At 42.0% G+C, this 15,099-nt stretch overlaps 1 protein-coding gene across 1 annotated transcript in view; it reads left to right on the top strand.

Moving 5' to 3' along the window:
- Window positions 1-14,775, top strand: part of CRYBG3 (crystallin beta-gamma domain containing 3) — a 131,154-nt gene extending 116,379 nt beyond the window's left edge. The window contains exons 18-22 of the mRNA XM_030329299.1: window positions 3,926-4,065; window positions 7,131-7,254; window positions 10,722-10,880; window positions 12,496-12,655; window positions 13,652-14,775. Of these exons, the coding sequence (XP_030185159.1) occupies window positions 3,926-4,065; window positions 7,131-7,254; window positions 10,722-10,880; window positions 12,496-12,655; window positions 13,652-13,740 (672 nt within the window). The 3' untranslated portion in view covers window positions 13,741-14,775. The remainder of the gene's footprint in view (window positions 1-3,925; window positions 4,066-7,130; window positions 7,255-10,721; window positions 10,881-12,495; window positions 12,656-13,651) is intronic.
- The last annotated feature ends 324 nt before the right edge of the window (window positions 14,776-15,099 follow it).

The following is a 15,099-nucleotide window of genomic DNA, read 5'->3' as shown; positions in this document are numbered from 1 at the left end:
AAGGCTTACCTTACTGTCTCACTGCACACAGTGATTGTGACGTTCTTTTACAGTATCCTCTAATCCCTAAATCTGTACTCTCCATTACCACACACTAGCCACGTCATTATTTCTTATTTATTTACATTAGATTTATAACATCATATTTATATTTAACATTTACTTAATTAAAACAAATTCAGTCCCTTGGTTACACAAGCCGAATTTCAAATGATCAGTGACCACATGTGGCTGATAAGTACAGATAAGCAGCATTTCTGTCACTGCAGAAAGTGCTGTTGGATAGTACTTCATACCTTCTTCCCTCATCAGGTAACCTTTGCCACATAATGTAAAGAGAAACTAACTCACACATTTACCTGGAAATTTCTTTGGCATTCTTTTTCTATCTTTCCTTGTATTTCAGAGGAAGTATAGTTCATCTTTTCAAAGTGATATTTCCCTTCATGGACTGATTCCTAGTCAGAGGTTCTGTACTGATGGGAAACAATGGACTGGACATCTCGCTTCTTCCTTAGAACCATCCCTCTCGTCTTACATTGTTGAGCTTTTTCTATCCTACGCCACTGTGCCCACAAACATTCTTATGGGCCACCAGTCCATTTCCCTCTTTCTCTTCACCAACATTCTCTAAAATGTGCAATCCCATGCACCCTGTCTACAATTTCTCACCACTCATTCCTCAGTCCCTATGACCTAGATTCCACCCCTCATGACTTGCACACCGCTCAGAGTTCTCTTACAGGTTTCTAGCTGCCTCCTGATTGCCCAGACCCCAGCAGCATTGCCACAGCCACCCTCTTCCTCCACATTGCAAACGTATTTGGTACTATGGATGACTCTTCCTTCGCCTTTCCTTTCCCCTTTATTTCCTTGGTGTTTTCTTTTTAGCTGTGCTTTCATAGTACATTTACTCCACCGCCTCCACAGCCTCCTTTGCATGTCTGCCCAGTTCTGTCCTCTTTTCCCTTTCCTCACCCCTACCCATCTCTGGTGTCACCCAGATCCTGGGAGCTCCCACGCTCTTCATGCCTGCATGGGATTTGTTTCCCTGAAGCACAGATCCAAAAGTCCAGTCTTTGGTGGATTGCCCTGTCTGTCCTGTCTGTCTGAACATTAAAAACACCCAGTTCTAAATAGAAGTTCTTAGCTTACATTTCCCTCCAAATTTCCTTGTATGATAAGTTATACCACGGTGCCCCCAGCCACATCTTTGCATGTTGTCTTCTGTATTTACTCATTCCATTTGTTAGCCCTATGTCTGTTTTAGCACTGTGATAGATTTTCTGGCCATCCCTTGTTAACCATTCCTAACCTTCCACCATCGCCCCCCCAACCCCGCCCTGCTCCGCCCCCAACACACACACACACACACACACACACACACACACACACACACACACACACTTTAGGGTCTGGCTCTTTCTTGGGACTGGAGTATTTTTCCCATCTACTTTCCATTTCTGTTTTCTTCACTCATGTTGTCTGATATATTTCCCAAAGTCCATTTAAAGAAAAACACAGGGCTACCTGGGTGTCTCATTTAAGCATCTCAGTTTTGGCTCAAGTCATGATCTCATGGTTTGTGACTTTGAGCCCCACATCAGGCTCTGAGCGGATAGTGCAGAGCCTCCTTGGGATTCTCTCTGTCTGCCTCTCCCCCTCTCTCTGCCCCTCCCCTGCTTGTGTGCCCTGCCTCAAATGAATTTAAAAAAAGAAAAATATACACATACATGCAAAATGTGCATAATAATCACCGATTTAAATTTTTGAGGGGCACCTGGGTGTCTCAGTTGGTTAAGTGTCTGACTTCAGCTCAGGTTGCGATCTTCTGGTTCACAAGTTCAAGCCCCACATTGGGCTCTGTGCTGACGGCTCAGAGCCTAGAACCTGATTCAGATTCTGTGTCTCCCTCTCTCTCTCTTCCTCTCCCTCTCCCTCTCTCCCTCTCCCTCTCCCTCTCCCTCTCTCTCTCTCTCTCTGCCCCTTCCCCACTCACACTCTGTCTCTCTCAAAAATAAACATTTTAAAAAGTTAAATTTTTGAATAAATAATACATTTCTAAGCTTCAAAAATCAAAAAGTACGAAAGGCATGTAGTCAAAACCTCAGCTCCCACTTTCATCTTTCAGATCCTATTCTCCTGATAGATAGTCATGGAGTAGTTTCTTTTCTTTTCTTTTCTTTTTTTCTTTTCTTTTCTTTTCTTTTCTTTTCTTTTCTTTTCTTTCTTTAAAGAAAATTGTTCATGTGTACACGTGCACATTATTTGTGGGCATGTGCATAAGTTTTCCCTTTAATGCACAAGTGGAAGCAGAAGAAATATGCTATTCCACACTACTGTTCACTGTATTTACCTCTAAGGAATATATCTTAGAGATCTTTCATAAAGATCTCCTTATTCTTTTTTACAGCTGTATTTCTCTATGAATGTACCATAACTTATTTAGCCAGTCTCCTTTTGATGGATATTTAAGTCATCTGTATCCTTTGTTATTCCAAACACTGCTGCAAAGAATAATGCTTTCATAATTCATCTTGCTCTTACGCAAAGTCAGTTGTTTATTTACTGTTCTTTGAACATCCACATTCCCTGCTGCTAGTGCTCTGTTTCTCATGTACCAATTACAGATACTTTCCTAGGCCCCTGTCCAGAAGCCTTCAAGGACTCCCCATTGGCAGTAAATCTGTCTCTGTCCTGTTAGTGACAAGGAGAAGCAGACAATTCAATACCCCCTAGCAAACAGTGGGGGTACTTGACACTGTTTCCTTTTGGACTCTAGTTATATGGATCTATTTGCTATTCCCTTAACATGTTCCATGCATTTCTGTCTCCCTTCCTTCATATAGAGTGCCTTCCCTCCATTCTCTCTGGGCCTGTCCAAATCATGGCATCCTTGAAGACTGAGCTCACATACCACGACATCCACCTTTGTGAAGCTTCCTTGATCCTTGCTCCTTTCTGCTAAAAAAAAGCATCAAGTCTTCTATATTCTGAGAACTTTCACAGAGCATATCCTTTTCTACCCTGGATTACATTTCAATACCTGTGCAATTCTCCAATTTTAGTTACTAGTTAGTAATGACCCAGACACAAGGATGGTGCCTTGCTTTGTCTTCTCATCCCTGAAAAGTCTTCTAGCATGCTGTCTTGCATATACCAATGAGTGAAAAAGAGCAAAGTTGGTTCTGTTCTTCTCTGACACAAGGAGTTGGGGAATACTTACTTTGAATGTAGAAATCACTCCTGCCCCTGTGCATTTTGGCTTTTGGCTGTTGTTAAATTAAAAATGCCTTTTTCTGGGGTGCCTGGGTGGCCCAGTTGCTTGAGCATCTGACTCTTGATTTTAGGTCAGGTCATGATCTTACAGTCATGGGATTGAGAGCCCCATGTTGGGCTCCATGCTAAGCATGGAACCTGCTTGAGATTCTCTCTCCCTCTGCCCCTCTCCTCATTCTCTTTCTCTCTCAAAAAAAGAAAAAGAATGCCTTTTTCTTCCTCCTAGAAATGAGTTTAAGAGCCTGGAGCCATCATGTGTTGGATTCTCAGTGACTGCTCCTGTGGCTTTCTGGGGAAATGGTGCCGTTCCATTCCATGTTCATCCTGTTAGCAGCTGAAAGTGCTGGCAAGACCAAAATGTCCGTATTATAGCACAGCCAGACCTTAATTGGAACCAAGTGTCCATTTCCATTATGAGACTGAGATTGCTGTTCTAAACCTCCAATTTTAATTTATTAAAACGTGAACAAAAATTATGAGTAGAATTTAGTCTCACCTGTGCAGTTTTGACTATAACATCATTAGAGGGTAGAGCAGTAGTATGCATTCAAGAATACGGTGGATCCAGGGTACCCTGTGTTGTGACTGGGAGGTCACTGGAGAATGGCCACCCTGTATGGTGATGCTTTCTCTTTTTTGCTGTTAGGTTTTTGAAGAACCCTCCATTAGCCTTTTTGCTCTGGAACACTGTGAGGGAAGAGAGTTACATCTAGAAGAGGCTGTGAACTCTGTTCTGAACAAGGACCTGCACTTTTACACCCAGTCTGTGTGGGTAAAAAGTGGACTGTAAGTATGGGACAAAGGTATGGCCTGGTTCACTTACTGTTTTAGGAGAGAGCTGCACAGTTGCTTTTTTTTTTTTTTTTTAATGTTCATTTATTTTGAAAGCGAGCAAGTGCCAGCAGGGGACAGACGGGGGCGGGGGTGGGGGTGGGGAACAGGGAGGGGAAGGAGAATTCCAAGCAGGCTTCATACTGTCAGTGCAGAGCCTGATGTGGGGCTCGAACTCATGACTCTGAGATCCTGACCTGAGCTGAAATAAAGGAGAGTCGGATGCTCAACCAGCTGAGCCATGCGGCCACCCAAGCACAGTTGCTTTTTATCTCTCCACTGCTATTGTTGTCTGGTCTGGAGATGCTATTATTCCTTTTCTTTCTCAACGTAACAAGAGTAGTATCTGTTTACATAAGATTAGGCCGTGGATTAGGTCCAGTATATAGTAACATGCGGCAGTCTGGGAGAAGAGCCCTTTGGGAGAGATGGGCTGCCATGTGTTGATAGCATGTGTCTTAGAGTAGGTGGACCAGGTGACCTTGACTGGTTGAGACCACTGCCTGCCTAAGATAACCGACTATTTCTCACACTGGAAGTGTGTTGTTGTATTTTGATTTGACGTCCTGTTTGTTCTAGAGCCTTTTGCTCCAGGGTACTTCTTTTCATGCTGAGGGTTCTGGTGAATCTAGCCCACCCACCAGTGTTGCTGTCCATTCAGGTTGTCAGGGTGGATCCAGGTTGTGTGGGGCCTGCACTTATACAATCCGGGAGACAAAATTAATGAAAAATGACATACATAAATTAGGTATGAACTTGGATATTTATTTAGAACAAAAATGGTAAGAGGCCTGGCAGTGAGAGTCCCAGAGGTTGAGGCCCTAAGACTTCCTGGGAGATCTGCTTCTCAGGACCTATCTGGAGAGTGGCACAAGAGTCTGCCCTGCCTCCTGCACTGTTGCTGTTTTGGTACCAAAAGTGAACTAAAAGACCGCACATAGCTCTTGATGATTAATATAAAGATGATTGTTTTTATTTCTTACGACTTTTAAATTGTATGATAATCAACTCTGATTATTTAAGTGTCTGGGGATAACAGAAGAGAAAGCCAAGAATATAAATTGATTTGAAAATTAAGTCAACTGGGGCGCCTGGGTGGCGCAGTCGGTTAAGCGTCCGTCTTCAGCCAGGTCACGATCTCGCGGTCCGTGAGTTCGAGCCCCGCGTCAGGCTCTGGGCTGACGGCTCAGAGCCTGGAGCCTGTTTCCGATTCTGTGTCTCCCTCTCTCTCTGCCCCTCCCCCGTTCATGCTCTGTCTCTCTCTGTCCCAAAAATAAATAAACGTTGAAAAAAAAAAAAAATTAAAAAAAAAAAAAAAAAAAAATTAAGTCAACTATTATAATAAATGAAGTTTGAATAGTCACCTGTATAGCAATTTAATTTTTCTTCTTCAGAGCATTTGACATTGGTGTTTCTTAACCATAAATTGACTTACTTTCTCTAAGCATAATAATTCCCATACTAGATACTAGTATATTATTTACCACTTAACTAAGTCTTTTGAATTCTACATCCTGGTGATAATACGACTTTCACAGCATTTTTACACTTTTCTTTACTTTCCTAAGTGGAACTGGTAATTATTGACTCACCTGTTGTAATTTCTTACCATTTCTTATTTCACTCTTTTGTAGAAAACTGGTACTATTTTACCTTGACATTATTTCTTCTCTTTCGCTTATTATCCACCTACTCTGCCTGTTCTGGATTCTCTAAGAGAAAATCAGTACACAGAGTAAAGAATAGAGAATGCTGTCTGAAGGTTTTCCTAGGCTGCAGATGGCTCAGAATAGGACTTAATGCACAGCCAGCTGCCCTGTTGACATATTTTGTTTTGTTTAATCCCCGTATTATCCCATATCTCCAATTTGTCAAGCTTTAACGCTTTTTAGCTATGGAATCCATTAAGATTAATGTATGGTGCGGTGTAGTTTATTAAAGTCTTGCCTTATAACTGAAACTTCCCTGCCTATTTAAAAAGTCTGCACAGCTGGAGAGGTAGATGAGCCTCTCTATAGTTTAGATACGTGTACGCAAGAAGGGGCAGAGGGAAGGCCAAATATCCTATTCTTCTCTCCATGAAAAATCAGGCCAAGCCTGATCTTGATTGTGGGAAGCAAGCAGAGTGCTTTGTCTGAACCAGGCAAGGTAGCCACCTCATCTTCCACACTTAACTTTCTGAAAGCACTGTTTGTGGTGATGTTGAATCCTGAGAATTTCAGATCTTCTTGGCCATCCCAGTTTATTATAACCCTTAGCTGTGGAGCTAAATCAGAGCTCACCAAACTTTTTCCATAAAGGACCAGATGATGATTTCAGTTTGTTGGCCATCCTATCTCATTTACAACTATTCACATGCCAGTCAGTAAAAGAATGAATGTGGCCACTTAAGTCTTGAGACTCCCCTCAAGGCCCTGAACGCTTCTACATGCTTTAACTTGGCCCCAGTTGGAGGCCTCAAGAGCAGTGAGCAGGCTTTGCAACAGAGCTGGGCCTTAAAGCAAGAGAGTGGATTTCTGTAGATAATTTTCAGTTGTCCTTGGTGACCTTGGAGAAGTTATAGAAGGAGGTATGCCTGGGAGTTCCCTGGAACCACCAAAGAGACCCTGAAGGACACCCGGCGATGAGCCTACGCATGGGAGAGTAAACCTAGTATTTTGTAACTGGTAACAGGGAAAGGCTGTGGTCTGTCTTTGAATGTTAAACTGTTACAAAAAAAAAAAAAAAAAAAAAGGACAGCATTATCAAAGACACACAGAATTTTAGACCCAGAGGGAACCTTGTTTTAGAAGTAAGGAAACCAGAATCCTAACTGGAATGCAAATCTTCTGAGCCCCAGTGCAGTGGGCTTCCTCCCAGTCCCTCCTATCCTTTCTGTTAAAAAACAGTTATACATTTTTTCTTTGAAAATCTACAAACCCAGAAGTTTTAAAGAATGAACCTTGTACACAAGAAGGTGTTTTTGATAAGAGATTGCTTTTTGTTTTTAAGTATTCTGTTTTTTTCCTGCTTTTATATAGATGGATAGCTTATGAAGGATCCAATTTCTTAGGAAGACAAATCCTACTCGAGCCTAATGAGATCCCAAACTGGACAGCATTCAGTGGATGGAAAACAATTGGTTCCCTCCGTCCTATGAAGCAGGTAAGGAGAAGAGAAAAAACCCATAAGATCCAAAATAGCTTGATTTTTCTAGTACAAATGTCATGAACCACAGCATCTGAAATATTGACCATTTAGTTTGACATTTATGTTACAAGGGGATCAAATTAGGATGAGAAATCGTGTAGATGTTAACCAATTCATTAAATTGTGTCTAAGGTCAATGTTGGGTTTTAGGTTTAAGTCCACAATCTTACTGTAAATATCATCAGGTCTGTGGAAAGCAAACGAAACAATGAAGTCGGAGACTGCCCTAGTTTTACTTTCTGAGTACTTGGATGTTTTCCCCTACTTAATAAAACTCAGGATGGATCTTACACACCTACTGCTTGTCGATCTTCCGTTCAAAAGCTTCTGGGTCATAGAAAGGAAATATCAGCATGTGTGGAGCCATGGGAGGTTTCACAGAAGGTGGGAAAGCCAAGCCAGGCGATCAGGTGCGATCGTCAGTGGATATGCCATTTGACTTCTAATTTGAAAGACTTCTCACTTGATTCCAACAACAGCCCTTTAAGGTAGGAGTTGTTATTCCCATTTTCCAGATGGGAAAATAAAGGTCAGAGAGGTAAAGCAAATTAGCAAAAGTCCTCCAACTGTCAGAACCAGGATTTGAACCCAGATTTATTTTCTAAAATTTGTGTTGAGCAGCCACACGCTTAACTTCGTCCAAAATAAGATCAACATTTACAGAGTGGCACCATACATTCCAGGCACTGAGCTGAGGGTGGCATAGTGGACAGACTTGCTGAGGCTCTGATGTTCAGATTGGACATACGGCAGCCAGTAAGTGGTCTTGCTGCCCCTGCCCCCCGCCACACACAAATCCACACTGTGCCCATTCCCACCACTCTCTGGTTCTGTTGGTTCAAATCCTGGCTCTGCCACTTGTAAGCAGTGTGACTTTGGGTGAGTCACTTCACTTCCTGGCACCTCAGATTCCTCTCATGAAACAGCGATCCCCTTGCTCACCTCTCAGTATTGCTGTGAGGATTAAATAAGAACATGTATGTGAAGAGCCTGACACGACATCTGGCTTACATTACTGTGGGAACACATTTATTTTGAAAGTTCCTTCATCAGTGTCCCTTGAGAGAATTAGAGATGCTCTTCTGAGTGACACTAAATGTGAGCAGGCTTTTCCTGGCAAAGAGTTGGTGGTACAGGATTTCATGACCTTCACATCTGGCTTATTCCTCACTCCGGTCACATGAGATGGTGGGTAATCCTACTGAAAACCATAGGAAAAAGCAAGGCAGAAGTGGGAATTCAGTTTAGCTTTTCCCAACTATATAATAATGCTTAATCCTATGTTGTTAGGAACTTTAGAGGCCAACCTAGACACTAAGACTATCCTCTCACTTGTGAAACGTAGCTCCTTACTGGAGAAGGTCTCTGTGATTGTTCAGGGTCCCGAGATCAAGGATAGCTAGAACAACAGCCTCTAATTTCACATAAAAGTTTTTTGACAGTTAACACTGTGTTGTTATTGTGTTGTGCTTTAGGACCTGATTCCCATTCTGGTTTAATAATCAATTTTAAGAATATAGATTATTTTGTCTTTGTTTATTTAGGCCACAGCTTTAGAACCCAGCGAAGGAATTCTGGGTTTCTAAAACAGTATTATTATGGGTCATTTCCGTTTTGGTGAGGCTCTTGGTACTGCTGTAATTCATCTTCTTGTATGGAAATTCAGGAATAATTAAAATGCAATCCTCTTTGAGTTTGGGAATTAGGAAGTCACTAAGGCACTTATAATGCACATCACTATTTTAAAGTGTAATTACAGAAGAGTCAGACTACAAGTGTGTAATAAGGGTAATTAGTACTTTGCTTGAGTTAATTGATTAAAACTGTAATGTTTGGTCCTAACATAATTGGACTTGTGTCCTCTGTGAAGGTCACACCTCACGCCTGTTTTCTGTGTGCAAAGTAAAGAAACTAATAAAGCTGTACTGAAGCCTCAAGAATTAAAAATTGGCAGTGGGAGACTTACAGAATTATATCCCTCCTATAAACTTATTATCAATCACAGATATTTAAGCACATTCATTACTGTGTCAGTGTGAATGTGGTAGTGCTCTGAAGCATTGAAAACATTTTGCTAGTAGAGGTCTTTTTTACCGGCTTTAAATGGCCAGATACAAATGTGTCCTTCTATTTGCCTAAGTACTCAGAATGTTTATTTCCTTAGAAAGGCCGAATGTGGCAGCAATATACCAAAATTCAGCTGGCTTTCAGTTGATCTGAGTTTCACAAGAGTAGAATATGGCAGGCTTACCATGATACATTATTGCATTTACCTAGCACTTGAGTTTCTCAGAGTGGAAGTGCTTCCTTATTAAATAGATGGTTTGTTATTATCTAGCAGAATTCTGATTAGGGTGCCAGCATATGACCCAAGGTGGGGATGTGGAGTGTCTTGTATTTTATTTCATTAAGACAGGAGGCCTATGGCTGAAAAAATGGTTTCTGGGGCGTTTCCATCCTATGCTGTGTCCCTTCCTCCTCTGACTTAATTCACACCACCACCTTCTCTTGTTCTCGGTGTCTGAGGATAATTAGTACACGTAAGCAAACCTTAGAGCATCATGGTTAAGAGGGACAGTTTTGGTGAAGGCCAACCTGGCTTCTGCACATCTGTGTTAACTTTGTAAATTTGGCTCATAATTGTACTTTCTTAAAGGGTTCTTCTGGTTATTGACTTGGACAGATAATACAATAGCCCAGAAAGCATTTATTTTAGCACGCTGTTTGACATATACTAAGCTCTCAATAAATATTAACTATTATCCTTAGAGGCAAGTCCTAGATTTAATATTGTATTTGAAAACTTTGTGTATGTATTCCAGGCCCAGGGGATGAAGTTCTTGAATACCCACATAGTGATTAAACATACATAGTCTCTTCTCTTGAAGTGTAAAGGTCCACAACGTATAAATTAAACACACTACCACAGCTGCTCAGGCCCTCAGCTACCTGGGTTTTTCAAGACTTTCACAGCAGGTGTTTGGCACTTAACAGTAGCTCAAACAGCGGGTCTCATTATTGCAGTGTTCGCTAAGTTGTTGTTAGAGCCTTGTAGGTGGGCAGTATCTCGCCCTCCTCCTCTTCCCCTTTGCTCTCCCAGCACAGATGGGACACCCTGGTTCCTGAATGAAACTGAGCAAGTCCGGCATGCTTCACCGCCCCTTGCCATGTGGCATTTTAATGAATGAAACTATTACCTTTCACTTTTCCAAAAGGGCTGTGTTGAGAAAAGTGTTCAGTGACCTGAGGTCTGTCAGTAGAAAAATAGTAACTTAAACATACTGACTCAAGGGAGGAAGGGCGCAAGTGCATAGCAAGCCGAATTCCGTCACCGCCTGCCTTCTAAGCTGCTGTCCTGTGGAAGGCTTGATTGCCAGGTTCATAATGTTTTTTCCTAATTGGCGGTCTCTCCCCTGTGCTAGCCTGCAGTGTACATCAGAATAAGGAACCGGGCCCAGGACGAGTACCTGACCGTCACCGGCAATGTCGCTGACACAAGGGCAACATCTGTGTGCGTTTCTCCCTATAGCGGCAAGACCACTCAGGTTTGGCACTACTGCCGAGGACTCTTCAAGTCCAAGGTAACCACCCACTGATACCTCGCCCTGCCTTTTGGCTTTTTCTTTTGGAAACCAGAATCTTGCCCGATGAAATGGGAGTATAAAATAATGCAAAGGTCGGGGCACCTGGGTGTCTCAGTCGGTTGAGCGACTGCGGCTCAGGTCAGGATCTCACGGTCCGTGAGTTCGAGCCCCGCGTCGGGCTCTGCGCTGACAGCTCGGAGCCTGGAGCCTGCTTCGGATTCTTTGTCTCCCTTTCTCTCTGCCCCTGCCCTGCTCGCACTCGGTCTCTCAAAAAGTGTATAAACATTTAAAAAAATACTTAAAATAATGCACCTTCCTAGAAACAGTTGCATGATTATTCAGATACTGTGATGTATATTACTAAGGCTTTTCAGTGAAATCGACTTAGAAACTGAATTTTCTAGATGGGAAAATTCTCTATTTGAAGTGAAAAACTAAGGTTATCACACACTGGATATGCCTAAATGATTTTTTTAAAACCAGTGACAACTCACTGGATTCAACTGGACATTGTGCTTTTGTGACACATTCCTTACTGTGGCCCAGGTAAAATCGGGTGTCTGTGATTTAAACATGTTGAACCTTTCGCTTTCAAAATACACAAGGAAGCAGTAGTACAAGAAGTTGTTACTGGAGAAAGCTTAGAAAAACCAAGTTTACATTGTGATGCTCCGTTACATTTGATGCTCTGGGGAACAGAACACCAGTTTTATTATGTCACCAATGGATTGCCTACCTTTTTCTCATCAACAAAAATGAAAAGCACTTGGGGCGCCTGGGTGGCGCAGTCGGTTAAGCGTCTGACTTCAGCCAGGTCACGATCTCGCGGTCCGTGAGTTCGAGCCCCGCGTCAGGCTCTGGGCTGATGGCTCAGAGCCTGGAGCCTGTTTCCGATTCTGTGTCTCCCTCTCTCTCTGCCCCTCCCCCGTTCATGCTCTGTCTCTCTCTGTCCCAAAAATAAATAAACGTTTAAAAAAAAAAATTAAAAAAAAAAAAAATGAAAAGCACTTAAGAGTAATTATCATATGGCTATCTAGCACATCACGGATGCTTTTATAGGAAAACCAAGCTCCAGTGATCCGATACGTTTATGCTAATAAACATTTAATTGTAATGCAGCAAACCTTCATTGACCATCTGTTGTCAGATGCAGGTATCCTTCTAAAAAATGAGCACCTCGGGGCGCCTGGGTGGCGCAGTCGGTTAAGCGTCCGACTTCAGCCAGGTCACGATCTCGCGGTCCGTGAGTTCGAGCCCCGCGTCGGGCTCTGGGCTGATGGCTCGGAGCCTGGAGCCTGTTTCCGATTCTGTGTCTCCCTCTCTCTCTGCCCCTCCCCCGTTCATGCTCTGTCTCTCTCTGTCCCAAAAATAAATAAAAAACGTTGAAAAAAAAAAAATTAAAAAAAAAAAAAATGAGCACCTCTATTTCAGTAGATCGATTTCTGTACCATCTCCTTCTCTCAGCCATAAAGAAGACTTAAAAAGTTAGTGGAATTGTAACTATGCTATATACAGTCTTCTTTTTTAGATGGGAGTTGTGTAAAGAAAAGGGACCCCGTTCACTTGATTCGAGATAACACAGTGCTGCCAATTTTCTTCCTAATCCTCTTAGGCCAGTGATACATGCCTGGATGTGATCGGTGGCCGGGACACACCTGGAGCCAAAGTGGCTCTATGGACCGAACACGGACAGTTCCGGCAGAAGTGGAGGCTGAACAGAAATGGAACCATCAGCTCCTATCTCAGTGATCAGCTTGTCCTTGATGTTAAAGGTGGGCCTTTGAACAAACCCACAGGACAAACGTTGTGTGTCCCTGGATGTAATTTAAATTCCAAACCTCCTCCTCTTCCTGGGTAAAAGAAATACTAAGCTATTTCTAATTATTCTTGAAAAGAGATAACGCTGTTTTAATGAACAAAACAATTAGCTACTTGGATCAAGTAGGAAAAGCCTAAGGACAAACCTTAGAAGGTTTTTGTACATTAGCACAGTTGTAAAATCCTCATTTGCTACGTGATCTTTGAGAACATTTGTAAATGTGAAGCTTCATCAACCATAAGATGTCCTGTTTCTTAGAAAGAAACCTCTTTATGCTGTGAACTGCTATACTCCTTAAAAATCCTCAGTTATGGGGCGCCTGGGTGGCGCAGTCGGTTGAGCGTCCGACTTCAGCCAGGTCACGATCTCGCGGTCCATGAGTTCGAGCCCCGCGTCAGGCTCTGGGCTGATGGCTCGGAGCCTGGAGCCTGTTTCCGATTCTGTGTCTCCCTCTCTCTCTGCCCCTCCCCCGTTCATGCTCTGTCTCTCTCTGTCCCAAAAATAAATAAACGTTGAAAAAAAAAAATTAAAAAAAAAAAACCCTCAGTTAAAGCTGACGGTGGGTATTGTTCAAGCTTGTTTATTAGCAAGGTCCGGGCTGTTGCTTTAACTGGCTTAGTCATAGCCACTGTCCATGTGGAAGCAAAATCACAGCCCCTGACATTCAGCCAGAGCCGCCTCCGACCCAGCGCTTTGACTGCAAAAGCAGTGTGCCCCAACAAAGCGATTCTGAGCAACAATTTACACCCCTTAGTTTTTCAGTTTGAGCCATGATAAGGTCCGGTTTGAGGTTAATAACAGCTAAGCTTATTTAAACTCAGTTTTCCATCTCAGGCTGCTCTGTAAATCAAATATTAGTCTACCACACAATGGGCTGAACAAAAGCTTGTGAACATGGTTAAGCACCTGTGTGAACAAATCATCTTTTCTTTTGGAATTTCTATTGTAGGAGGAAATTATTATGACAAGACTCATGTAATTGTAAATCAACCCCTGGAGGGAGAAGAAACACAGAAATGGGACATTGAAATATTGTAAGAGAATTGGCAACATCTCGAGAAAGAGCAAAGGAAGAAGGAACTTCACATCCCGTGGAGAGCAAGCTCCTTGTCCTCAGACTTCTCCATCACTGAGCAGAAGGTTTTCTCCCAGGTTCCAAACCATTGTTGTTAACCGTGGAAAAGCTCAAAGTGTTCTTGCCAGCTATTCAGTGTTCCTATGAAGAACACATGTTCTGATTTCTGTGAAAGGTTCTATTCCTGCTTGATCTCCATCAAGTGTGTGTTTTCTCTCCTAAGATCCTCCTAGTAGATGGGTGTGAGTGCTAAGCACAGGACAACAGATTCCTTTAGGTCAAGTTGTACTTTTCCTAGAAGATAACTTTTTTAGCAATACCTGAAAACATTTAATAAGCCTTCCTATTAAGCTGCTGTATTTAGGTAAGCCTTAAAGGTTCTTCTCTATTGAAGCTTTTATAACAGAAGCACCTTAAGTATTCATACTTGTAACTGACCCCAGGGAGGACCTCAGCTTTGTTAGGAAAAAGGCTCAAGTACTGGCATATTTTCTGTGGCCAAGCTAAAAAAAAAAAAAAAAAAAAAAAAGCACAAATAACCTGTGGCCATCCTTTTCCTCTGTAGTAACAGGCACCCTTCAGGGTGGCAAGACTGTAACCAGTGGTCACCTGTCCTGGTGCTGAGGCCTCATCCTAGATTCGAGGAGTGTTTAGTCACAGTTTTCTTTGCTGAAGTAAATTTCAGATGTTCAAATGAAAACCCAAATAGTATTTGAGCCTTGACTCTACCATTTTATTTAATAAAATGACTGAAAACTCAGCTTTCCATTTATAAGCAAAATCAGGTTGGATATCAAGTAATGGTTACCACCTTTAAAAATTAGTTCTTAGTATTTTTTCCTCCTGAGTTGGTTTTAAACAAATTGAGACAGCTGTTCCCCCTCATCCCCAACTTTTACCAGAAAGCAAAAAACCACCTATTTTTATATAGATTCAATCTGCTAGCAATATTTTTAAATATCCCCCTATAAGCACTTTAGAATATAAAATAACAGTGAATTGTTTAAACACAAAGACCCGCTATTTTGAGCATTTTTTTAATAGAGACTTGGTCTTTCCATGTAAATATTTTTTTTTCCTTCACTCTCAGGCTTTTTGTCATCTTTGAAGCAGCGTTGTAAAACTCCCTTAAGCCCATAGATGTGAGTGCCTCTCATTAGTTTGGCAGTATTTAATGAAACCTATAGGGGTAAATTTATTTTAATGGGGGGGTTATGTATACACAAAGGTATGTATATTTTCATTGTAAAAAACCAATTTAAAATTTCTTTAATTGTTGAAAAGATTTTTATAGAGCCAGTGAGGCTCTTTAAAGAAGTTGT

This window comes from Lynx canadensis, chromosome C2, assembly GCF_007474595.2.
Source record: "Lynx canadensis isolate LIC74 chromosome C2, mLynCan4.pri.v2, whole genome shotgun sequence".
In the NCBI taxonomy this organism is placed as follows: domain Eukaryota; kingdom Metazoa; phylum Chordata; class Mammalia; order Carnivora; family Felidae; genus Lynx; species Lynx canadensis.
This window is presented reverse-complemented; position numbering and strand designations above follow the sequence as displayed.